The 26,505-nt window shown below is 42.8% G+C and overlaps 1 protein-coding gene across 7 annotated transcripts in view; it reads right to left on the reverse strand.

Moving 5' to 3' along the window:
• The window catches only part of FGF13 (fibroblast growth factor 13), a 572,605-nt gene that overhangs the window by 62,872 nt on the left and 483,228 nt on the right, over positions 1-26,505 (reverse strand). For 5 of the 7 annotated variants that reach the window (XM_070784002.1, XM_019955969.2, XM_070784003.1 and 2 more), the window contains 2 exons: positions 9,921-10,031; positions 4,450-4,553 (listed from right to left, as the gene is read on the reverse strand). In XM_070784002.1, the coding sequence (XP_070640103.1) occupies positions 4,450-4,553; positions 9,921-10,031 (215 nt within the window). Of the gene's footprint in view, positions 1-4,449; positions 4,554-9,920; positions 10,032-10,207; positions 10,242-11,917; positions 12,579-26,505 lie in introns of those variants that run through there. The other 2 variants (XM_019955972.2, XM_070784004.1) reach the window with 2 other exon arrangements.

The following is a 26,505-nucleotide window of genomic DNA, read 5'->3' on the forward strand; positions in this document are numbered from 1 at the left end:
CTAATAGGTAACTAAGATTGTGAACTATCATCCAACCAGGGGTCAAAAACCATTTTTTTAAATAAAGGACTGCTGCTGCTGCTGCTGCTGCTAAGTCGCTTCAGTCGTGTCCGACTCTGTGCGACCCCGTAGATGGCAGCCCACCAGGCTCCCCTGTCCCTGGGATTCTCCAGGCAAGAACACTGGAGTGGGTTGCCATTTCCTTCTCCAATGCATGAAAGTGAAAAGTGAAAGTGAAGTCGCTCAGTCGTGTTCGACTCTAGTGACCCCATGGACTGCAGCCCACCAGGCTCCTCCGTCCACAGGATTTTCCAGGCAAAAGTACTGGAGTGGGGTGCCATTGCCTTCTCCGTTATAAAGGACAAGATAATAAATAATTAAGGCTTTGTGGGGCAACTATTCAACTCTGCCTTTGTATTGCAAAACTTTTGAATGGGTGTGACTGTGTCCCAGTAAAACTTTATTTACAAAAATAGGTGGTAGGCCTGATTTGGCCTGTGGGCCAGTTTATCCACCCCTGGTCATTAGACTGTCTCTTTCCTCTCCCTTTTTCTAAAACCACTGTTGCAAACCTTCACCCTGTGTCATCCTTATGCCTGATTTTTAGCTGATTACTCTTTATCTTGCTTCAATCATCCAGCTGGAAATTCTTCAACTTCCTTGTCCATCACCTGCAGATTCAGTGCACCTATGTTGACATCTGTCCTCATCGATTTACTGTAGAAGCAGCATCTCAAGGTGAATCTGATCTTCTCACATATTCAATTCCATCACTCTCTCTCTGACTCCTTTGAGACCCTAAGGATCCCATCTCCTATGTCTTCAACATCTCCATCTCTACTGGCTCTTGACCTTCAGCTAACAAATATATTTAAGAGTCTTAGGCAAAGAACCCTCAAAGCCTTCTTCAATTCCGTGTCCTCCTCTAAATACTCACTCGTGTCTCCCCTTCCCTTAGACATTCTACAGCTACTGCCTGTCCTGTCTCTTCCCATTCACTCTTCAAGTCACTGCAGTCTAGCTTCTGTCTCTACTACTCCACTCAAGGTGCTCTTATCAAGAATGCTCAAGACCTTCATATGGTAAATTTCTAGTTCTTGTTTTATTTGTTTTCTTTGAAGCATCTGACATTGTTGACTCTTCCAAAAACCCTCTCCCCACTTGTTTTTTACAATGCTATGGCATCTGTCACAATTTGTTCTTCTGTTGCAGGGCTTCCATGCTATTATTGCCTAATATTATTTGACAAACTCTTTTTTTGCTTCTCATGCTATGTATTCCTCAGCTATTCTCATGGCAACAGCCACCACCTACATGTGATAACTCTCACATTTTATCCCTAGCTCACACCTCTTTCTCAAGCTCTAGGGTCATATATTCAAATACCTATGCCAACCTGTACTTGGGTATCCTTTTTTTCCTACTATTGTTTTTCTTTTATTCTCCATCTTGGTTAATCGCTCACCATCAACTCAACTGCCAAAGATATAATTCTCACTCTCTTTCAGGGACCCTAATAATACTGTGCACATTTTAAACAACGTCTACCTGAAGATATTTCACTTCTATCTGTGCAGTGGATGGCAACTATATATGTTCAACCATACATGGTGCTCCTGTTTTCCCTCCAAATCCAAACAGCCACCAAATGCTCATGATTCTACCTCTGAAATACCTCCTGAATCCATCTCCTTTTAGCCCCTGCCACTGCAAATGTTTTAAGGCAGACTTTACTCAGCCCTCACCAAGATATTTTTGATAACTTCCTAACAGATTTTTTTCCTTGCTATAGCAGTAGCCTCTGTTTCCTGTTCCTCTTTTCGCTTCCTCCTCGGGTCACTGTCCAATCCTATTTTCTCTAACAAAACTGCCTGCCATATTTCAGGAGTAAAAGTGCCATGATTTTACGTAAGGGACTAGTGATCCTTTCTCTTTAGTTACCCATTCTTCTTGACGAGATAAGATGTCATTTGGCTTTTTGGTCTTGTGGTGCTAAAATCACTAAGACAGGCAATATCCTCAGAGTCGGAGTGCTACACTTTAAATAAGATGATAATAAATGAATCACCCACTAAGGATGGTGATCAATGTGGTGATGGGACTCCAAGTCACAATCAGTAAGAAGTAATGGGAAGAATCAGAAGATTTATCCTGGAGAAGATTCCAATTCTTTCCTGGAGGAGATGAATTTGGATATCTTTTTCCTCTGAACTCCAGGATTATCAATCAGACATCTCTCCTCCTTAACCAAAATATAGCTTCTTTTCTTTAATAGGAAATATTTAAGATTTCTTTTCCTTAATGGGATATGTGTACAAAGAGACCCATATTTGCTATAGATTGGCCTGCCTACCAAAGAAAGGAAGCCCATCCATCTACAATGCTGAGTCCCCTGGAAGGCCTTCCTTAGAAATGAGCTCACATTGACATTTACCATTTGCTAGAATAATGGTCAACTTGAATGGTAGGGTATGAGTTTTGACATCAATTCCTTCCATGTAATACTCTTGCCCTAATTTTCTTAAGTAGGAGCATGTGTCATACTAACTAACTTACATGACATTTTCTCATTCTAACTTAAGTATTATTTCCAAACTGTTTAAAAACATTTACTATTGCCAGATTAAAAAAAAAAAAAAAATCCAATCCTCTCATCAGGGCACCTCAATGGTGACCACAACTCAGGGAAATTCTGGATGCGTTACCAGTAATGACTTCCTATGTCATCTGCTATTTACCTTCTCAAAAGTATGCCCCATGTATTCCATTTAGTTCCCATGCCTGCACAGGAGTTGCAGAAAGCAATCATTTCTTTTATGAAAAACCTACCTTTGCATCTGGTCCTGGTGAGGTAGTCTGTTGATCTAAATAAAGTTAATTAAAATACTTCATTGTTAAATTACCTTACCTCAATGCACAAATCTGAAAACAAATCCCTTTTCCTATTGTTTTTAATAACGTGTGTGTATGTGAGTGTTAGTCACTCAGTCACATCTGACTCTTTGCTACTCCATTGACTATAGCCCGCCAGGCTCCTCTGTCCATGGAATTCTCCAGGCAAGAATACTGGAGTGGGTTGCCATTCCCTTCTCCAGGGCATCTTCCCGACCCAGGGATAGAACCTGGGTCTTTTGTACTGCAGGCAGATTCTTTACCATCTGTGCCACCAGGGAAGCCCTGCTTAGCCATGTATTTAATAAACTGAAAGATCTCATTTAGTTTGAGATACATTCAAATCTTGCATTTGTAAAAAGGATAAAACCCCTGCATTTATTTAACAATAAGACAGTAGAAATGGCCTGATGGGAATGCTGATAGGGACTGATATTTGAAGATTATGCTGCTAATCTTTTATTGTAAAATCTGAAATGTTCTACCCCAGTTTACCAAATGAATGAGCCCTTTGGTTCTACTCTTCTCCCTCCCCTCTTTCTCATCCTAGCCTCTGAAAAACAGAGTTATGCTTTGCTTTCATCATTTCTAAGAATCTTTCTACATACCTGGCTTTGAAATAAATTTAAGGGACAGGCCAGAGCAAGAGTGTTTAAAGGTAACCACTTTTGCACTTTGAGGAATAGATATCTTTAGTTATGGTAATAGACTGCTTCAAGGCTATCTAGAATAAAGTCTGACAAGCAATTTTCTCCATTTTTAACATCTTATCCTTTTCTTAGACTGTATGAAATTCAAAACAAAGATTTGAAAAATCCATATATTAAGTGGTTTCCTCTAATCAGTAACTAGATCTACTGCTAACAGTAAAATCCTAACCCTGGCACTGTACCATTTTTGCCTATATTTAAATATAAAATTTTAAAAAGCTTAATGTGGCCCCAGGTTCCTAGCTGAACTGTTGTCTACATTGCTTATAAATTTCTTGAGAAAAGTTTCACTTTTTACTCTATTCATCACAAACTTCTAAGAAAAAGCCAAGCTGGAATTTGTATGTAAGAAGAGTGTACTTGATGGAAAAATAGTACTTAGAGATAGCAAACATGACCTAATAGAACTGAAAGGTAAGATAAAGAAACACTTCTGAAACTGTTCTTTGTGTCCTAGAGTTGATTTGAGGAAGTGGTCTTATTAATTTCCTTAGGAGTAAACATGGATAGATATATGTTGAACTGAGTTGTACAAATGGCTTTGCTTTCCACAGTTGCAAAGCAAGTCTGCAAGATAGACATTTGGGTTGAAAATAACAACCCAAATGCCAATGTATGCAAAAATGCTTAGTGAGTCTTTGAATTTTCTATCAAAAATGTTAGCTTCAAATGATTAATTAGTAATACATATACTTTCATTGGAAATTAATTTGTCTTTTAATATTTCCATCCAGAACACTCCTCCTTGAATTACACAAACCTGCAGTGATAACACATATGTAGCAATTTCCCTTCATATCAGATGAAAACTAGAATAATCAAAACATGAGCACAGTGAAAGACTTACCGAGGTGTACAGGTATCCCTCGCTGTTCATTGCCAAATACAGCTTGGTTTGAACTCCTTGAATAGCCACCACTCGAAGACCCACAGGGATGAGGTTAAACAGAGCTGCAGCCAAAAACAATGTGAAAACAAGGTTACAATATCGAATTCCATAGCTTTTCAATGTTTCCAGCAGGGCTCTCTGGTCTTTCAAAAGTAAAGTCTGCTTGGTAAGAACATTCATATATGTACATATGGATAGATAGATATGGATGATAAAGCCTCTTCTACCTTTCAGTACCCTCAATTCATGGTTGTAGTCACATAATGGGGATGTAATTTTCAAACACCCTGGAGAAAATGGAAGGTAATTCCATGGTTTGTACAGTGTTGGAGGTGGGGAATTTTGATGCTTCTGAAGTGATCCAGTTCCAGGAATTAGTTTACATATTAAATAACTTTATCTTCAACAAACCAAGGTTTTAAACTGCTCTCTTAGACAACTGCTGAGATTCACAGACACAGATATGATCTACCAGTTGGGGAGAGATTCCTAGAATCTTAGAAAAGACAGTAGTCCAACTCTTTCACCTAAATTATCTGTATTATTTCTGACACAGTAAAAAAAAAAAAAGAAATCCAGGACTTGAAAAAAAAAAAAAGTCACATTTTGGAATCTCATGTTCCCAGAGTAGTATTTCTTAAAGAACATTTTTTTAAGATGGGGTTCAGAGGGGTCTTAGCTTTTAGTCTCTGGGAGCAAAGGTTATAGGAATAAAAACAACAAACTTGAGAGTTTTATTTAATTTTTTTTCCTAAATAGTTGTAAGTGGGCAGCTGGCTGGTGCCAAAGAGGACTTCATTTCTCCATTTGAAGGTCTGATTGCGTGAAACTTACATCCCGGCTGTCCTCACAATCACACACCACTCACTGGAGAAAACCAGTGGGTGTCTTCCCCCTACCAGCTGTCTACTCCCTCCTACACCAGGAATAAAAATAAAACAGTACATTTTTAAAACATAGTGCTTGCCACACACATCTTTTGAAAATAGCCTGTGCACCTTTCTCTCAAGAGTCCTAGACCAATGTTGACGATTTTTGCTTTGGTGTGTAAGTTTATGGAGGATGATAAATCGGTCTGCTATCATTTCTGTGAGCAAGAACGTAGTCACCCCGTGGGCAGGAATATTTTTTCTCAGATCTCTTATCTTGATGTATATATATTCTACTGCAGTAGGTGGAGTTATAGAGATGAGAAATATTAATGAAGAACTCAATATTCCTTGGTGAGCCTACAATGTACCTTTCCCTTAAAATCAGGGTGTTACCACAGAGGAGCTAGGACAGATTGTATGGTGCAAAATGCAAGTGTTCCTGCCACATGCTGCTGATGGCACTTCATTCAATACTCATCATATTAAAAGCTGTGCCCTTCTGTTATGTGAGGTGAAGGAAAGGAATTGCACAGATTGCAAACTAGGATCTCATGCTATATTTGACCATGCAGTGCCCAGGAATGAAGTCTGATCTTGTTCAGCATGTCATGTATTTGTTCCATCTCTTTCTGTGATGGCACCTTGCTCACGGCAGGTGCTCAACACACATTTGTGGACTGCTAGCAATCTGTATGGTGAAATCATGATATTATATTTTTGAAATGTAATAGATCACGGTCCCATTACATAACAGTTCAGAGGTTTAAAATTCTGATATCTAAGAAATCAAATGAAATCAAACAAAAACCTCCTTATGGGTTTGGCTTAAAAGGCATAGCACTAGACAACTATAACACCAGCGTATGCTGGAGTCCTAGTTTAATCAAACTAATAGATGATGATCGATGACAGGTAATAAAGGATATTTAGAATTGTTTCTAGAACTCCATTGTTTACAATATTCTGAACCTTCTTAGTTCCCTGAATACAGGTGGTAACAAGCAAAAAAAAAAAAAAGAGAAAGAAAGAGAGAAATATTTGATTTTCACCATGTGCCCCAACTACTCTGACGTGTGTTTTAATGGGCAATAAAATGTTTAATTCTCAAACATCAGATAGCAGTAGAAGGAAGAGAAGCAAAGAATATGAGTAACCCATGCCCAGGATTATCTATCCCTGAATAATGGTATGAACTATACAGTGGCACACGGATTTTTCACTATGTACCATAGATATCTGTGATGCCCGATTCAAAAATAAAAAATACCACGCTAAAATAAAAAAATGAAGAAAACAGCAAAAGTGGAGAGTGACTGGTGATACCAGTCCAACTGTTTTTCTTTAGACATTTAATATCATAAACATTTAAGATCATTAAGATGAATTTATGATCAATTAAGATCATAAACAGGCTTGTCTGTCTAAAGGGACAGTCTTTCTAGATAAAAATGCAAAGAAATTATTACATCAAGGGTGATCTTGCACAGATTAAGTATTCTCCAATATGCCTCTGTTTCTCTAAATCTGGAGTACTTCTTCATGGACTTAGGATATTATTTTGATTAGGATGAAAATATGCTAAGCATGAGAAGAAAACAATGGATTTTATGTGTGTATCTAAAACACATTCATTAAACATCTGATCTCTCTTCTTCCATTTCTGTCAAAATTTTGAGGAAGAAATAAAAGGGCCCCATTTCTTGTCTCCTGTTGTATCTACATAAAAACAAACTCCTTGTACATTGAAAGACCCATTTTTCTTAGAGATGTGCACAGAGTTGGCACTCAGTGTTTGCTTAATACAAAAAGGAGGCCATCTTTTTGTTTATCAGTTGGGTTAAGATCAACTTCTCAAAGGGAGCAATTTAAAAAGTATATATTAATGTTGATCAGAAAGACTTGACCCATTAAATTGGTAACACTACTGGAGGTTTGAAAGGAAAGTTGCCTATTCTAACATGGCCCTCACTGAGTCCAAGGCAGATATAATAAAACTGCTCTCATGAAATGTCTATCATCTTTTCCTTTTCAGGGGGCAATACATAATTTACAATGGCTGATTTGTTCATGGTGAGATTTTACTGGACTGATATTTACCATTGTAATAAAGCTACCTAAGGTTAGCTTAAATGCATAATACCAAATATATGTTTTCAGAAACAGATGTATCTTGGTAAGTGTGAATTGATTTGTTTTATCATGATCTGGCTTATCATGTCAGAATTAAAATATCATAAAATCAACCAAGGTGAACCAAGTGAGAAAAAAATATGATGAAAAACCCTAAAAATTAAGAAAAATATAAACATAAATAACAAGGATGCATATTAAGGAAATAGTATATTAACAAAATAAATAATGAATGCCAAGAAAATTGCTTGGCTTTAGGGGGGAAAAAAGAATACATCTACATAGTTAGACTTCCATTTTAATGATGATCATTTTAATGATCACTTTAACCATTAAGTATTCTTGTTTCCTCATGACTTACACCCTACAATATACTCAAGTGGGAAGACAAGCTAGCCCGCCGGCCTCTGATCATACTTGGCAGCTGGGGCAGAGTCAAGCCCCAAAGGCTTGCTATTTCTTTTGAGACACTTTTCATTTGTGTGCTTCATCTTATGGTAACACTCACCCTTGGCTGACTCACCTCTCATTATTTCATTCTGCCTAAACACAGATTCTGGCTCTTTTAAGGCCCAACAATATCATTAGTATGCAGAAATGCCATGCATATCAGTCAGTTATAAGACAACCAGGAGCTATGCATATGCAGGAACTGAAAAGTAAAACTGACTACCTGAGTCCACAGTTAAGAAATGGAGCTTTATTTACATACACACGTGTGTGTGTGTATACGTATGTGTCTATGTGTAGATATATGTGTGTGTGTATAGTACTCTACAATGACTACATACACTGTGATCTTGAGGTGTGTGCCGTATCACTGCTTATACAATAAATGAATCATCCGGGTTTTTTTTCCTTTTCGGGAAAGGCATGTGAACATTGGACCCAAAATAAACTTTTCCACTGATTTCTGCACTAATCTGCAGAAAATGTTAAAAGTAACTGAGGGAAAACCTGACTGGGTGGGGGTCATTAGCAGCTGATCATCAACTTCCTCTCAGTAATGCCCAACGAATCCGTTTTGCTGAGGCACTTTGGAAAGAGGAGCAGCTTTGTTGTTGTTCAGTCGTGAAGTTGGGTCCAACTCTTTGCGACCCCATGGACTGTAGCAATTCATGGGAATGTTTTATGATGGACTCACGTCTGTTACAGGGGAACAGTAAAACCCTCTAATTAGCCTTGACTCATTTTTTCAAATAGAAGACTATACCTGAAAGAACATCTAGCATACTCATTGTAGAACTGCAACAGTAACAGCATTTTGCAAAACAGTGAAGAACGATAAAATCGTTTATATATGGAACTTTTTCATCCTAGGTACCCACAGAGCTTTCTTTAAAGGTAATTAAAGGTGACTTCCTCTTGAGGTCTTGCCTTGGTCATCAATCAGCCCAGGAAGCTTTCTTAAAAGATGTGAAACTCTTTTAACATTCAACATTGGAACCCTTGTCTATGGCTTTGCTCTCTCTAGCCCTGTACCTCTGAAAATGCTGCAGAGAACTTGTTAGCTTTCAGATGGGCTTTTCTTGGCAATGGCACAATTTCTGGGAGATTAATGAAGTCTGAGGGAAATGAAATATAAATTATGGAAAATTGGGAAGGAATTGTGAGAACTAGGTGATTTAGCCTCATGAAATATTGAATATGTCTACAGCAATCTTCTAATTGCAAAAAAAAAAAAAAAAACCACCAATTATCATCATTGAAGAGGGTGTCACTATTAAGGAGTTCATGCATTTATGACTCCAAATAAATAAAGCCTATCACAAAAGGTTATATAACATCTTGGAATCATTATACTTCAGTAACTGGAAATAAAACTAACTTTCTTTTTGATGTGTTTCTCTTTTAGGTTCACCATGATGGTCTCCAATTTGGTCTTGACTTAAACCATGACTAAAAATAGAATGCTCAAAGAAATCTCTTTACCCACCTGTGGAAGTATCTCAATGTTAAAATCCCAATTAGTCTGAGAATTATCAGTGTGTGTAGGGCAGGGGGAACAGAAGTGAAAGCTTGTAATGATGAATTCTCCTGACATGAAACCACTCTTCTCTCTTGGGATGAGACCGGTGCTTAAGAGTAGAGATAACTGTGCTATTTCAGGATCAGTGTGGGGGTGAGTAAATTTTCTGTGGGAAAAAAGTAATAAAATCCAAAGGACAGCCATAAATCTATCCAGATTACCATGGAGATGACATTTGGATTGTTCTTCAGATGGTGTCAACATTATTTGCTACCGTTCACTATTTTAGATATTTTTATGTTCCCCTTCCTTTAGGCTAACCTGCTGAAATGGGATTATATAGTGCTGACTCTATTTTGGATTCACTTCGGGATTAAGCAGGGTTGTTTACATAAAGAAAGAAAGAAAGTGTCAACAATATGTTGGGATATACTATTATTTATTTTGCAGTCACTTACTGTAAGTGCTGTCCTCATCTTTGGTGCCATCAATAGTTCCATCTGCCTGCAGCTGCAAGTGGTAACCTTGTCGACTGTATAGTTTGGTAACTATACCCTTAAGCTGAGGCTCTGCAAAGAGAAAGATGGTTGGGGTCAATTGATAAGTTGTGCACATATGGTTGAAAAGACTTAGAATTCGAATTCCATTTACAAATTTTAGTGGAAAAAGGTCAAACGACACTTTTTATAAAGAGTCCTCTGAAAAAAGGAAAACAAGCAAACAAACTGCAAGTTTCAGAACCAACCTTCAGACTGAAGAAACATTTGACTGCCACCTGGTAACATTGGTAAAGCCCTAAAGCTACTGACAGCAGAGACAGTTTCTGATGGCGTGTCCTTTGGCTTACAGAGTGGCACTTCATCTCATTGAGCATTCAAAATGGCTTGGCAAGTGGCATATTCTGCCTTTTAACAATGTGCCACTTCTCATGCGGAAGGAAAAAGAGAAACACTAAGATGAGATTTAGAGTGGTTTTCCAAGCAGGGACCAAAAACACACCAGCAAAAGTTTCCCTCAGAATTACCACAATTGGAATAAAGCATCCCCTCCATTCTAAGAAGGTTAAAAATGCATAAACAACCTGGAACCCCATCAAAGGATTTCTATTTAGAAAATTGAGCCGCCATACAAAAAAGGAGGGGAGAGAGGGAGAATAAAACAAACATATTAATTCTCCTTAGGGGAAAATGCGTGCAAAGAGCCGGGGTTTTGTTGGTGGGGAGGAAAGAAAATTAGTTCATACTTATTTTCAAATTTAGTATCAGAAATGTAATTATCCAAAATATGTGCTCTCAAGATAATTTTCAATTATGAATCACCATAGATTAATGAAGCACCTCATTTATCAATAACCGCCATGCTATCCAAAATTTGCTTTTATTGAATACAGATACCTGCACTGAAATGATATTTATGTCATTATTCAGACCACATAATCATGCTGTGCCACCGCTTAAACCTGTTTCAAAGCAAGCCTAATTTACAGCCCATTCCTTAAAAACTTCGAGCAAGCAGAAAATTTATGTCTGCATGTTCATTCCAGGATGTGTAGAACGCACAAATAGCGAAATAACAGACTGATACGTCAGAAATTCTGTAATATGTATTTAGTACAAGTAAGAAAATTGAGTAAAGGATCCATTTGGTTAAGAAGAGCCCAAGAAGCTGCTTCTTCGCCTGAAGGTAAACCTTGACGCAACCCGACACCTCGAGCTGTGTGAATTTCCCCTGGCGCCGGAACACCGCGCTGCTCTTCTCACTGAATTGGTTCAAAAGGACCCACGATCTGGTTAAATTCTCTCTTCAATCCTGCATTTTAGGAGCAAGTAACCAACCAATTTGACTAGTCGAACCAGATCACTAAGCTCTCGGCCACAGGTTCTAGGAATCCACCCCCTCCTCTCCAGCAAATATTTCAAAGCTACACCACAAGTCTGTCCCAGTAAGCTTAAAAGTGACCAAAGAAACAGAATGCCTAGACAGCGGAAGCCCAGGGTCCTTGGGGGTAGAAGCTGGGAGGGGAAGGGTCAGCGCTTCGGGGATGAAGGCCAGGGAGGGATTCCCCTCCCTGGAGGGAGGGGTGGGCAGGGGTCTGCCCAGCTCCGCGCCTGCAAAACACGCCATACACACGGCTGCCCAGAGCGCCCGAGCTTGCACACATGTGGCCTGTCTGGAAGCTGATGGCGCGCCCGCTGGGCAGGGTATGCCCCCCAGCTCTGCGCCTGTCCCACGGCAGTTGCAATGCAGCAAGTCTGTTACTGTTACGAAGGAGGCGAGAGAGGGATCGCTTCCCACGCACGCAGACCAGCTAGGTGGCCACATCCGCACTAGATGGGCCACCGACAAACTCACCTCCGCTTCCATCCACGCCCCCCAGCCCCCTCCACACTCGTAAAGTACGGAGAGAGGAAAAAAAAAAAAAAAAAAAAGAGCCAGCCAAGAGCCCCCTTCCAACCTGGTCTCCTTCTGCGCCTCTTCTTGGAGCCGAAGAGTTTGACCCGGGAAAAGACGTTTAACTTGTTTTTGTCGCAGCTGGTCTTGCCTTTGCTGGGGCTGCTGACACACTTGCAGGCGTTCGATTTCTCGCGCTCGCGGGCTTGTCGCTTCTGCCGGATGAGCGAGCTGGCGATAGCCGCCGCCATGGCCACGACGCCCACCACCACCACTTCTTTCGCGGCTCCTCTCCGGGTTCGCCTCCTCCTCCCGCGCCTCCGCCGCTCGCCCGGTCGGACTCGCGCCTCCGCCGCCTTAGTCTCCGGAGCCGGCGCTTGCCCGGGCTTCTCGGCGCTCGGGCTTCAGCCGAGGAGGGGGCTCAGCATCCCGGCCGAGCTCCTCCGGCGGTGGTCCGGCTCCCGCGCGGGCGGCCGCCTTGCCTGGGTCCGAGCCGACGCCACAGCCCAGGGCCGGGATCGCGGGCGAGACTGGCTGGCAGGCGGTGGCGGCAGAGCGGCGCTAGTGCGTGCGCTCGGCCCCTGCGCCCGGAGGACACTGTGCGAGTCCAAGTGGCTCGGGTCGGAGTTTGGCGGCACCCCCCGCCCGGTGCCGCGCGGAGGGGGCCGGAGGAGGGAGGCGGGCGGAGGGAGGGAGCGCGGGCGGGAGAGAGAGGCCGGGAGCGCGGGCGGCGGCAGGGAGGGGGGGATGGAGGAACCGTGCGGGGTAGGGGGGGGTGGGGTTGGGGGGGCGCGCCCTCGCCCTGGCCCCTCCGAGCCTCCCACTAGTCCTTGCAACTTCTTGGCCCGCCGATCGGGAAAAGTTGGCCCGTGCCAGCTTTCCGACGCGGCTCAAACAGGTAATGGCCTCGCATCTTCGCTGCCGCCGCTGCCGCCGCTGCTGCTCTGGGCGCGGCACCGACTCAGTATAGGAATTCTGTCGCCGCAGGCACCCTCCGGAAGAGCGCGACGGCCTCCCGCGGCCCCCTCCCCCGGTGGCCCCTCCCTCCCGGAGCCCAGCCCGCTGGCGCCCCGCCGCCGGCCGCCCCCACCCGCCCCATCCCCCCAAGTCCCCGGCGGGCCGCTCGGGCTAACACCTGTCGGGGCTCCGGCACTGCCCCATCTCCCAAACCCTCCTCCCCAGAGGAGCCTCGGGCGGAAACAGTGATGGAGGAGACACCGGGATGAGGCACTTGGGTTGGAGGAGCGGGGAGGGAGGTGGGGGTTGCTTGGAGATGGGGGATGGCGGAGTGGGATGTTCTGTTACTGGGTAATTCTGAGTTGGCCCCATGACGCCCGGGCTGGAGCCCAGTGGAAGTTCGCCAGCCCCTTGCCCCAGGCTGGGACTCACAACACGCACTCCCCTCCTAACACACTCGCTGAGGTTTTTCGCATGGCGACACTTGTAGCCATTCAGGAGCGAGGCCGGGGCTCGCAGACTGGTTCAGCCTCCCCCCGCGGCAGCAGCAGAAGCAGCAGGCACTGCAGAGCTGCGCCCGCACACCACGCTGCCACCCAGTGGTTTTTGCTGACTTTTCATTTCAGGCCAGTTTGTGCCTTCCGAACCCCGTTTTCCCTCTGCGCCCCCTCACTGTTCAGTTCGGCTTTGGGATCCACGCAAAGAAGTCGTGTACAGAAGCAGTATCTGAGAAATGCAGAGCTGAGCCTTTCTTTAAGCTCTGGCGCGTCTCCAGTATCCTAACTTCATCTTTTTTTTTTTTTTTAATTTCCCCTGCTCCTCAAGCTCAGGCAGCCTGCCTCCCTCCAATTCAGGAATCAAGTGTGGCTTTTTGCTCGCCTCACTCAATTCACAAGTTCTGCCCCATCTCTTACTTGATTTCTATGCCAGAAAGGAAGCCCCTCAACAGTAGGTCGGCTCTGACATGGAGCTATCACTACTGCTCTGTCGACTAGACCTCCAGCTCTTTTCAGAACTGCTGTAGATGCAAAACCAAACGCCCAGGCTCTGGTCCTTTCCTGAGCTCTTGGGCCTGAGCCTCAACTAAGAAACTGAAATTTTCAGGCTCCTTACTTTTAGCCCGTCAGAGTTAAAGCTCTTGAACCTTCTGTACATTTCACTGCTCCACCGGGTAAGCTGCTGCCACCTCCCTTCCACCTTTCCCCAATCTTGAAGTGTCTCTTGCTCTACGGTAAGCACAACTGTGTCTGCTGAAGTGCACTGGCCTGAAGGTTGCAGTGACTGAAATGGATAGACACGGGACAATGATGCCCAACAGTCTGAAATTTCTTGCAGGTTAGTCTACTGCTCTTTTGTGCTTTGCATTTTCCCAAGAGAAAAGGGAGGATAAGGTAGAAGAATTTTAGCATCTCAAGTCCACTGAAGTATCTTTAGACTTTAATTCATGGGGAAAAAATCCTGGGACTCTGAACGCCTTAAAAATTGGGACTGGGTTTTGGTCACCACTATATTCCCATCCCCTGGCATGTTTCCTGTCACATAGTTTAAGCTCAAGAAAAGTTTATTAAAAATAATTGACAAGTGACTGACTGATACTGATTCTGAAGGGTACAAAGATGTTTCCTGGCTCAGAAGGTATTTGATTTAAATCCCAACTACAATGAAGGGAAATAATCTCCCCAAAAGAGGGGTTGAAAGCAGCTCTGACCAGGACCAAATATTTGGGGTGTGGGATGGACAGTTAAGAGGTTCCTACTCATTGTGCATGCTTTTACCTTCTGCTGTATACTGCCTTCAAGAATCCACCCCCCCCCCCCACTACCACCACAAACCCACCTTTTTTCCCTCTTGTTTCTTTCTTGGGACCTTGCACCAAAGCAGGCATGACAAAGCTAAAGAAAAACAGAGTCCTGATTCAGACAAGGGACAGAACTTGGGAAGAATAAGGGAATGGTACTGAGAAAATAATGAAGGCTTTCCCAGGCTCTTCCCACTGCTTCTCCACCAGGTCAGCACTCACTGTTTGCTTGTCTGAATGTCACTCACAAGGTATTTGCAGGCGGGATTTGAGGTAAACAGATGTAGAGAAGACTTCAGGGATATATAATGAAGAGAAGCAGCGCACCATTACAAAGACTCAAACACAAACAGGTAAATATATCAACTCTTTTCCTGACTCGTACCCACCACCCCAGGCTTTTTTAAAACATATTAATTAGAGAATTAAACTCTATGCTATGAACACATGAAACCACTGGGTCAAAGCTGACAACCGGATGATTCTCTGGGTATTTATATATATCTTTCTTGCTCTGACCTCTCTTGAAAAATGAGAGGTATAAGGGGAACCAGAGTCTCTCCCTGTCCCATGTCCCTGTCAGCCCATAAAATGTACTTCTGCTGATTTTTATCCTCCCTTTATCCTTTCAACTCCATGGACAGGAAAACAAATGACATGTGATGGGTAAGACCAGACATAGGGGTCTCTAACTCTTTGTGATCTGTCTACAGACCACATGCGTGCTCTCTCTTCCATAAGAGAATCTGAGGGCTGTCACTGGAGAGGGATCATGGCAAGGGAGGAGGGTGTTGGGGGAAGTGGTCGGGGTGAGGGACTGAAGGAAACCTGTTTGCACTTTGGGTCCAAATTGTGTTGTACAATCACTTTAACCATTAATGGAACAGAGCTTTTCATTCTTTCCTGACTCTCCTGTGTCTTTCTCAGGTGCTCTCAGAGAAGTGTGTTAACACAACAATGAAACCCTCAGAGGAGACCTGTGCTAAAAACTCATTCATCTTGAGAAGGCAATAATGAAAGAAAGACTTGCAGGTCACCCTAGAGAAGCATATTTTGCCTTTCCTTTCTGTCTCACTGCCACCCCAGACCAGCAGTGTGGCATTTCAGTGGAAGGATGAATCAAGGACTTTCCTTTAGTGTACATGCATGCTCAGTTGCTCAGTCGTGTCTGACTTTCTGTGACCCCATGGACTGTAGCCTGCCAGGCTCCTCTGTCCATGGGGTTCTCCAGGCAAGAATACTGGAGTGGGTTGCCATTTCCTCTTCCAGGGGATCTTCCCAACCCAGGGATCAAATCCACATCTCTTGAATCTCCTGCATTAGTAGGTGGATTCTTTACCACTGAGCCACCTGGGAAGCCCTTTCCTTTGACACTCACTTCCAATGTGCCCTTTTCTCCTGTCTTGCTCTGTTCCTACCGGTTCACCCTGCACCCTTGTTGGGGAACTTCCCAGATCTCCTACAGATCTAGAGTTTCAACTCTTCCTGCTTAACTCCAAGGCTCACAACTCCTCTATGCTAGGTGGCCCTATTCACCGCAACTCCTCCCAGACCTTTGATACTCACTGCACTTTCCACCAGGCTCTCTCCTTCATCTGACTCAGGAAGAAAAAATTCTTGGCTCCTTTCTCCAAGTCAACTCACAAAGAGTTCTAGCCTGAGTGACAGGGGGCACAGGTCTGAATCTCTACCACTGTGTGACCTTTATCATGTCAATGCCCCTGTTGGGGCTTCAGTTTTCCCATCTTTAAAAGCATCCTTGAAACATGATAGATGGCTTTCCAGTTGTATCCTGCAGAACCCAAAGAGTAGAAGGATGTAAGTTCCCTCACCTGTGTTTCAATCGTAGCACTTCCACTTTCCTCACTTTTATATACTGGAACTTGTACATATGATTACTTACAAAAAAATAAAAATAAAAATGATGACACTGCTGACAACAAAGCATTTGAAAACCTTGGGATGAGATGTTCTAGAAAGTCTTCTTGACTCTGGGAGCCTATGATTTTTGCACCTGTGCCCCTATTCCTCCCACCTTTTCATCATGCCCTCCTCATACTTGCCCTCTGCCCTTTCTCTCCCCATCCCATTAGAATATAAACTCTACGTGGGAATCTCAAAGAAAAATCTGAAAGTCTCTTTGGCTCCATTCCTCCTGGGTTCACTTGAGAAGCAGGCTTTGGTATTCTTTTCAGGGAGAGGTATGTGAACTACTGGAGCAGGGAAGTCTGATCGTGGTCTGCCAGTCTCTTTTGGCAGGACTCAGAGGAGCTGGAAAGAAGCTGAGGGGACCTGCTCTCAAGAGGCACCTCCAGGAGAGAGACAGAAACCCGAACAGATGTGACTGTGATGAGTAAAAACGAGAGAATTGAGACAGCCTAATCAGAAGCAGCCTCAGTACTTTCTGAGCAGGAAGGAATTGGCTGTCTTTCTGAAACTCAGAAAAGATTTCAAACACCCTTCCTCCGTGAAGATAAACATAATCAGAGCCTCTTGCTGGTTGGCTCTGCACCTTCGCTAACAGTCCATCAAAACATCTAAGTGACAAGTTACCAGGTCAAGGACTGATGATGAACTCAAAGGGAGGGCGCTGGGAGTGGGAGGTGGATTCAAGTGTACCAGGGCCAAGCAACACTGGAATCTTGCCAGTAGCTGACTAGGGCAGCAGAGGGGATATTGAAGAGACTGGGTAGCAAGTACCACTTTTTGTGGTTTATTTAATTATATCCAAAAGCCCAGAGAAACGACTGGATAGAAATACAAATGAGGAGATTAGAGAAAAGCCATTAGCAAAAGCTCTTGCCACATAACTCCAAGCAGAAAGAAAAATATGATTTAAGGGAATCTCGTCAATGTCACATTGGAATTCTAGAGACAGAAAGAGTGACTACTGTATTCTGTAACATAACCTGACACATTTACTAGCTGGCATAGAGTCTCTCCTAGTCAGATCATTTGGGGGAATTCTGTTTTGGAAACAAAAGGTCTACAAAATCAATTTTTTGGCAACTGATTGGCTCTCCTTATCCCCATTCAGAATGAAAAGCCAGGGAACCCTAGGCTTCTGCTGCTCTAGACTAGTTGGGTTGGTCTTCATTGCGTCCTATTTCTGAGATCATTCTCTAAATGCTTAAGCTGTAGAACGTACTGAATCTACCTCTGGTTTATATTTAAATCAAAAAATAGATAAATAAAATCTGTGGGGAACACACTAATTGATTCTGATCCTTATGAAGAAAAATCCTATAACCCATAAAAATTTCATTGTTTCATAATTTATGAACTTTAAAATCATAAAGTATCCTGATGGAATTAATCATACCTATGAATTCCACTCTTTCACATTTAATTAGCCATAACAGCAGCAACATCAAGGGTTCAATGCCTCTGAATATCTGCTTCAGTTCAGTCGCTCAGTCGAGTCTGACTCTTTGGGATCCCATGAATCGCAACACGCCAGGCCTCCCTGTCCATCACCAACTCCCAGAGTTCACTCAAACTCATGTCCATCGAGTTGATGATGCCATCCAGCCATCTTATCCTCTGTCGTCTCCTTCTCCTCCTGCCCCCAATCCCTCCCAGCATCAGAGTCCTTTCCAATGAGTCAACTCTTCGCATGAGGTGGCCAAAGCGTATTGGAGTTTCAGCTTCAGCATCAGTCCTTCCAATGAACACCCAGGACTGATTTCCTTTAGGATGGACTGGTTAGATCTCCTTGCAGTCCGAGGGACTCTCAAGAGTCTTCTCCAACACCACACTTCAAAAGCATCAATTCTTCGGTGCTCAGCTTTCTTCACAGTCCACCTCTCACATCCATACATGACCACTGGAAAAATCATAGCCTTGACTAGAAGGACCTTTGTTGGCAAAGTAATGTCTCTGCTTTTGAATATGCTATCTAGGTTGGTCATAACTTTCCTTCCAAGGAGTAAGTGTCTTTTAATTTCATGGCTGAAATCACCATCTGCAGTGATTTTGGAGCCCCCCAAAATAAAGTCTGACACTGTTTCCACTGTTTCCCCATCTATTTCATATGAAGTGATGGGACCAGATGCCATGATCTTCGTTTTCTGAATGTTGAGCTTTAAGCCAACTTTTTCACTCTCCTCTTTCACTTTCATCAAGAGGCTTTTGAGTTCCTCTTCACTTTCTGCCATAAGGGTGGTGTCATCTACATATCTGAGTTTATTAATATTTCTCCCAGCAATCTTGATTCCCGCTTGTGCTTCTTCCAGCCCAGTGTTTCTCATGATGTACTCTGCATATAAGTTAAATAATCAGGGTGACAATATACAGCCTTGATGTACTCCTTTTCCTATTTGGAACCAGTCTGTTGTTCCATGTCCAGTTCTAACTGTTGTTTCATGACTTGCATATAGGTTTCTCAAGAGGCAGGTCAGGTGGTCTGGTATTTCCATCTCCTTCAGAATTTTCCACGGTTTATTGTGATCCACACAGTCAAAGGCTTTGGCATAGTCAATAAAGCAGAAATAGATGTTTTTCTGGAACTCTCTTGCTTTTTCCATGATCCAGCGGATGTTGGCAATTTGATCTCTGGTTCCTCTGCCTTTTCTAAAACCAGCTTGAGCATCTACATGTTCATGGTTCACGTATTGCTGAAGCCTGGCTTGGAGAATTTTGAGCATTACTTTACTAGCATGTGAGATGAGTGCAATTGTGCAGTAGTTTGAGCATTCTTTGGCATTGCCTTTCTTTGGGATTGGAATGAAAACTGACCTTTTCCAGTCCTGTGGCCACTGCTGAGTTTTCCAAATGTGCTGGCATATTGAGTGCAGCACTTTCACAGCATCATCTTTCAGGATTTGAAATAGCTCAACTGGAATTCCACCACCTCCACTAGCTTTGTTCATAGTGATGCTTCCTAAGGCCCACTTGACTTCACATTCCAGGATGTCTGGCTCTAGGTGAGTGATCACACCATTGTGATTATCTTGGTCATAAAAATCTTTTTTGTACAGTTCTTCTGTGTATTCTTGCCACCTCTTCTTAATATCTTCTGCTTCTGTTAGGTCCATACCATTCTGTCCTTTATTGAATATCTGCTTAGTCATTTTTAATTAAGAAGACCTGGAGAAAAATACCGGATGACTGAAATGGACCTTTCTTCCCTGAGGATTATGAGAGAGGAAGGATCACAAGAAAATGAGCTTAAGCTTCAATATGTGGGGATTGAAGTTTTGTACAAGGAAAACACTCTTTTCAGCAAGGGTGTCCAATAACATAGTTAAAAATTGGCAGATTTTTTGATAGAAGATTTTGTGACTCCAATAGAAACCTTTTCTACCTTAGTGGATATGTGGGCTCAAGGCTCTCATTCTGTGATTTAAAACTATACTCTATTCACATGGTCTTCCCAGTTGGCACAGCGGTAAAGAATACACTTGCCAAGCAGTAGATGTGGGTTCCTTCTCTGAGTCAAGAAGATCCCCTGGAGAAGGAAATGACAACCTATTCCAGTATTCCTGCCAGGGAAATCCCATGGACAGAGAAGCCTGGTGGGCTACAGTCAAGGAGATCACAAGAAGTTGGACGTGACTTAGTGACTGAACATGAACGCACACACTATTCACATACTCATGACCTGCAACCAAGAAGGAGTCATGAGGAAAAGGGTAGCAACACCGTTACTGAGAAAGTGTATGGTCCTGTCTGATGGAGCCTGGAGACTCCTAGTAGCTTTGCCTTTGGAAGACTATATTGAGTGAACTTGGAGCACTCGGGTCAAGGCAGTCACATTCATTTTCTAAAGTTTCTCTCATGCAACGTGTGGTTAATACTTGGCAGATACAATACATCTATTCTCAACCAAATGGTTTGCCCCAGTGGTGATACAGTGTCCCCAGCCAGCAACGACACCAGCTTCTCTGAAATCAATTTAGTTTTGTTCAACCATATTTGAAGATCTTGAAGGAATAGTTGCTATTTTATGAACTGACTGGTGACTAACAAATATAAATGAGATGTTTCTATGATGAAACACTTAGGGCAGACAAGAAATGCACAAAACTCAGAGGCAAAATATCTGTAGCAGAGGGTTCATTTCTTGCACAGTGAACTAAGTAATCTAAATGAAAAGCTAGGGGGAAAAATAATGGGAGGATTTGAGCCAGAAGCCGACCATCAGTCATTTTTCTGGATCTAAGCTGTTTCAGGAAATAGGATTTCTGGAGCAAAGTGATCTAAACTCCAGATGCAAGGAAGGGAATTCAGTGTTTGCAAAAGATCTAACTTTCCCTGTTAGGGAAAGTTGGGGTTGGGGTGGGGTGGGAGGGTGGGGCAGGATTCACAACCAACATAAGGAACTCTAGTCTAGTTAAAGCTATGGTTTTGTCTAGTCTAGTCAAAGCTATGGTTAGGGTGGGTTGGGAGGGTGGGGCAGGATTCACAACCAACATAAGGAACTCTAGTCTAGTTAAAGCTATGGTTTTGTCTAGTCTAGTCAAAGCTATGGTTTTTCCAGTAGTCAGTATGGATGTGAGAGTTGGACTATAAAGAAAGCTGATCTCTGAAGAATGGATGCTTTCGAACTGTGGTGTTGGAGAAGACTCTTGAGAGTCCCTTGGACTGCAGGGAGATCAAACCAGTCAATCCTAAAGGAAATCAGTTCTGAATATTCATTGGGAGGACAGATGCTGAAGCTGAAACTCCAATACTTTGGCCACCTGATGCAAAGAACTGACTCATTGGAAAAGACCCTGATGCTGGGAAAGATTGAAGGCAGGAGGAGAAGGGGACGACAGAGGATGAGATGGTTGGATGGCATCACCGACTCGATGGACATGAGTTTGAGTAAGCTCTGAGAGTTGGTGATGGACAGAGAAGCCTGGTGTGCTGCACTCCATGGGGTCACAAAGAGTCAGACATAACTGAGGGACTGAACTGAATTGATAAGGAACTCTGGATGGATTTCCTATTTGCCAATGATATTGTTTCCATCAAGTTCCTATCAAGAGTTGCCATCTTTTACAGGAGCAGAGAGGTAATGAGAAACTACTTTAGTGCTCTCTCACGATTAAGTCTTAACACATCTCTTTGTAGATAGCAGCCAGAACGTGGGCAGGAGAACCGACTGAATTTGGGGGAGATGGTATCCATCAGATTCTAAGAAGGGGACAAAAGCCAGGTCAGTGATCCACCTGAGAACCATTCAGATGCCTTAGAGGATTTTTAAACCCTCCACACTGCTTTAGTTGTTGTTCATTCGTTTTTTGGTTTTGGGTTGTTTTTTTCCCCCTAAATTGGGGTTTAAAATGGTGATAACAATAAATACTGTTGTTATAATTGGATAAACAACTTGTTAAGCGGATGACAAACAGATGGGCAAAAAGTGGAAACAGTGTCAGATTTCATTTTCTTGGCCTCCAAAATCACTGCAGATGGTGACTGCAGCCACAAAATTAAAAGACACTTGCTCCTTGGAAGAAAAGCTATGACAAATCTAGACAGTGTATTAAAAAGCAGAGACATCACTTTGCTTACAAAGGTCCATATAGTCAAAGCTATGGTTTTTTCAGTAATCATGTATGGGTGTGAGAGTTGGACCATAAAGAAGGCTGGCTGAGTGCCGAAGAACTGATGCTTTCGAAGTGTGGTGCTACAGAAGACTCTTGAGAGTCCCTTGGACAACAAGGAAATGAAACCTGTCAATCCTAAAGGAAATCAACCCTGAATTAGAAGGGCTGATGCTGAAGCTGAAGCTTCAATACTGTGGCCACCTGATGCGAAGAGCCGACTCACTGGAAAAGACCCTAATGCTGGGACAGATTGAAAGCAAGAGGAGAAGGGGACAACAGTGGGTGAGATGGTTAGATGGCATCACTGACTCAATGGACATGAGACTGAGCAGACTCAGGGAGATAGTGAAGGACAGGAAAGCCTGGCGTGCTGCAGTTCATGTGGTCTCAGAGAGTTGAACATGACTGAGCAACTGAATAACAACAACAAGTGATGTGACATCAGCATTTTTCTTAATCCCTACAAGAACTTGTAAAGTGTTATCAAAACTGCCACTTACAGATGAGAAAGCAAAGTCTAGTGAGACTTGTATCTATGGTTTCCCGGCCTGTACATAGGTGGCAGAGCTTATATTTAAACTAAGGATTCTCAGACAATACAACGTTATGTTTACAAGGCCAGACCTTTTCTTCTTGGCATTGGGTTTGAAATTTAGGTTGCTGAACAGTGGTGCTTGATATGACTATCTTCTGGCTTGGGTAACAGGAAAAGATGAAATATAGCATGATTTTCAACTCACATGTTTTTTTCTTTTTTAAACAAAAGTGAATTATGAAACAAACAAGAATAGATATGACCTATGCACAATTATTAGCATAGTCCATACACTTTGAATAATAGTTTCTTAGAGTGATATTTAGAGAAGGCAATGGCACCCCACTCCAGTACTCTTGCCTGGAAAATCCCATGGATGGAGGAGCCTGGTAGGCTGCAGTCCATGGGGTCGCTAAGGGTCGGACACAACTGAGCGACTTCACTTTCACTTTTCACTTTCCTGCATTGGAGAAGGAAATGGCAACCCACTCCAGTGTTCTTGCCTGGAGAATCCCATGGACGGAGAAGCCTGGTGGGCTGCAGTCCATGGGGTCGCACAGAGTCGTACACGACTAAAGCGACTTAGCAGCAGTAGCAGCAGCAGAGTGATATTTAAAGAAAACTTCACTACCTTTCTCACTAAAATTCAATGATTAGGACTTCCCTGGTGGTCCAGTGGTTAAAGAATCCACCTGCAAATGCAGGGGACACAGGTTCAATCCCTGGTCTCGCTCATGAGCCCACAAGCTGCAACTACTGAGCATGCGCTCTGCACCAAGAGAAGCCACCACAACCAGGAGCCCATGCACCACAGTGACAAAGTAGCCCCCTCTCTCCACAACTAGAGAAAGCCCACCACAGCAACAAAGACCCAGCTCAGCCAAAAATAAATAAATTAAATGATTACAAATCACTGCTTGATGTTATTCTGCGTTTCTCAGCTCAGGGAGTACTTTGAGCACAGGACCTGGTCTGACTCACATCATCTGAGGTTTGGAATGCTATGATACATAACATATCCTGAACTTGATCTTCACCCCTTCGTAGCAGTGATGAGAAGTTAAAGTGACTCCCAATTCGCTCAGTTCTTTTTTTACAGGGAAAACTGGAACTGGCTTTGCACACTGTAAGCTTTTTTGTGCCATCTGCTTTCAGCTACAGGAAGCTTGAGTTCAGCCAAAAGAGAGAAAAATATTACACACAATGTATTCACTTCCATGCTCTGACGCCCATGACTATTCTTTTGCAATCAGGGGTTCCTCTAGATCCATTCTAACTAATTTGCTCTAACATTTCCCTTCTGACAAACAATCAAGAGATTGAAATTATTTACTAATTTCTCCTGTAACCACTGAAGACCTCAAGTAACTTTAGAACCTCATTTCATAACAGGGGCCTTGATGCTCAATTAACCATCTCATTTTACAGAAGCGATCTGAGATAAGTGAAATTAATTTGTCCTGGACCAAATTGTTCATTCCTTGGTTTAAAATTTACTGAGAACCATTTGCCATGTACCGAGCTACACCCTGAAGGGATGCAAAGGTACCTGAAAGATGCAAAGGTAAAAACAGCTACATCCCTGGGTCAGGAAGATCCCCTGGAGGAGGAAATGGCAACCTACTCCAGTATTCTTGTCTGGGAAATCCCATGGACAGAGAAGTCTGGTAGGCTACATGGGGTTGCAAAAGAGTGAGACATGACTTAGCCACTAAATGACAACAATTTACTGAGCACCAACTATATCAAACCAGTCCATCCTAAAGGAAATCAATCCTGAATATTCATTGGAAGGACTGATGATGGAGCTGAAGCTCCAATACTTTGGCCACCTGATGCGAAGAGCTGACTCATTAGAGAAGACCCTGATGCTGGGAAAGATTGAAGGCAGGAGGAGAAGGGGACGACAGAGGATGAGATGGTTGGATGGCATCACCGACTCGATGGGCATGAGTTTGTGTAAACTCCAGGAGATAGCGAAGGACAGGGAAGCCTGGTGTGCTGCAGTCCATGGGGTCACAAAAAGTCAGACACGAGTGAGCAACTGAACTGAACTGAACTATATCCCTGGCATTATCTAAGTACCTTGTACTTATTTACTCACTTAATACTTACAGCAACCTTCTGAGCTTATCCTCATTCTACAGATGAAAAAACTGAGGAAAAGAGAGGTTACTGAGTTCATTCAGGTAGGAAGTGATGGATTCAAATCCATGCATTCTGACTTATATCCCATGATCTTAAAAGGGCTCTATTGTCTCTCCAGAGACTGTCCTTGGCCTCAAGTGGAGGAGAAAGAGAAATAAATAGACTAAAACCAAATGTTATTAAGCACAGTAAGAGTAGGACCAAATGTCCAAAGTGTTGGGAGTACACAAAAGAAGGCACAGCTGACTCTGGGCAGTAGAGGTCAGCTTCAGGAAAAAAAAAAACAAAACAAACATCTTGGAGGATGAATTCTGAAGGATGAGAAAGAGCTAGGGAGTTGGGGAACAAAACTGGGTAAAGCCAGACTTCATACCTGGGTTAAACTGACTCTTGGTGCTGAATTCTTATCAGGATATATTACTTACCCTGAGGTGAGAGGATTTACACAATCTTGAATTTTTAAAAATTTTTATTTATTTATTTTAATTGGAGGCTAATTACTTTACAATATTGTAGTGGTTTTTGCCATATATTCACATGAATCAGCCACGGATGTACATGTGTTCCCCATCCTGAACCCCCTCCCACCTCCCTCCCCATCTCATCCCTCAGGGTCATCACAGTGCACCGGCCCTGAGCACCCTGTCTCATGCATCGAACCTGGACTGGTGATCTATTTCACATATGATCATATACATGTTTCAATGTTATTCTCTCAAATCATCCCACCCTCGCCTTCTCCCATAGAGTCCAAAAGTCTGTTCTTTACATCTGTGTCTCTTTTGCTGTCTCGCATATAGGGTCATCGTTACCATCTTTCTAAATTCCATATATATGTGTTAATATACTATATTGGTGTTTTTCTTTCTGACTTACTTCACTCTGTATAATAGGCTCCAGTTTCATCCACCTTATTAGAACTGATTCAAATGCATTCTTTTTAATGGCTGAGTAATAGTCCATTGTGTATATGTACCACAGCTTTCTTATCCATTCATCTGCTGATGGGCATCTAGGTTGCTTCCATGTCCTGGCTATTATAAACAGTGCTGCAATGAACATTGGGGTACACGTGTCTCTTTCAATTCTGGTTTCCTTGGTGTGTATGCCCAGCAGTAGGATTGCTGGGTCTATGGGAGTTATATTTCCAGTTTTTTAAGGAATCTTCACACTGTTCTCCATAGTGGCTGTACTAGTTTGCATTCCCACCAACAGTGTAAGAGAGTTCCCTTTTCTCCACATCCTCTCCAGCATTTATTGCTTGTAGACTTTTGGATAGCAGCCATTCTGACTGGCATGAAATGGTACCTCATTGTGGTTTTGATTTGCATTTCTCTGATAATGAGTGATGTTGAGCATCTTTTCATGTGTTTGTTAGCCATATGTATGTCTTCTTTGGAGAAATGTCTGTTTAGTTCTTTGGCCATTTTTTGATTGGGTCGTTTATTTTTCTGGAATTGAGCTGTAGGAGTTGCTTGTATATTTTGGAGATTAATTCTTTGTCAGTTGCTTCGTTTGCTATTATTTTCTCCCATTCCGAAGGCTGTCTTTTCACCTTGCTTATAGTTTCCTTCGTTGTGCAGAAGCTTTTAAGTTTAATTAGGTCCCATTTGTTTATTTTTGCTTTTATTTCCAATACTCTGGGAGGTGGGTCATAGAGGATCCTGCTATGATTTATG

The sequence above is a fragment of the Bos indicus genome, chromosome X (genome assembly GCF_029378745.1).
Source record: "Bos indicus isolate NIAB-ARS_2022 breed Sahiwal x Tharparkar chromosome X, NIAB-ARS_B.indTharparkar_mat_pri_1.0, whole genome shotgun sequence".
NCBI lineage: Eukaryota > Metazoa > Chordata > Mammalia > Artiodactyla > Bovidae > Bos > Bos indicus.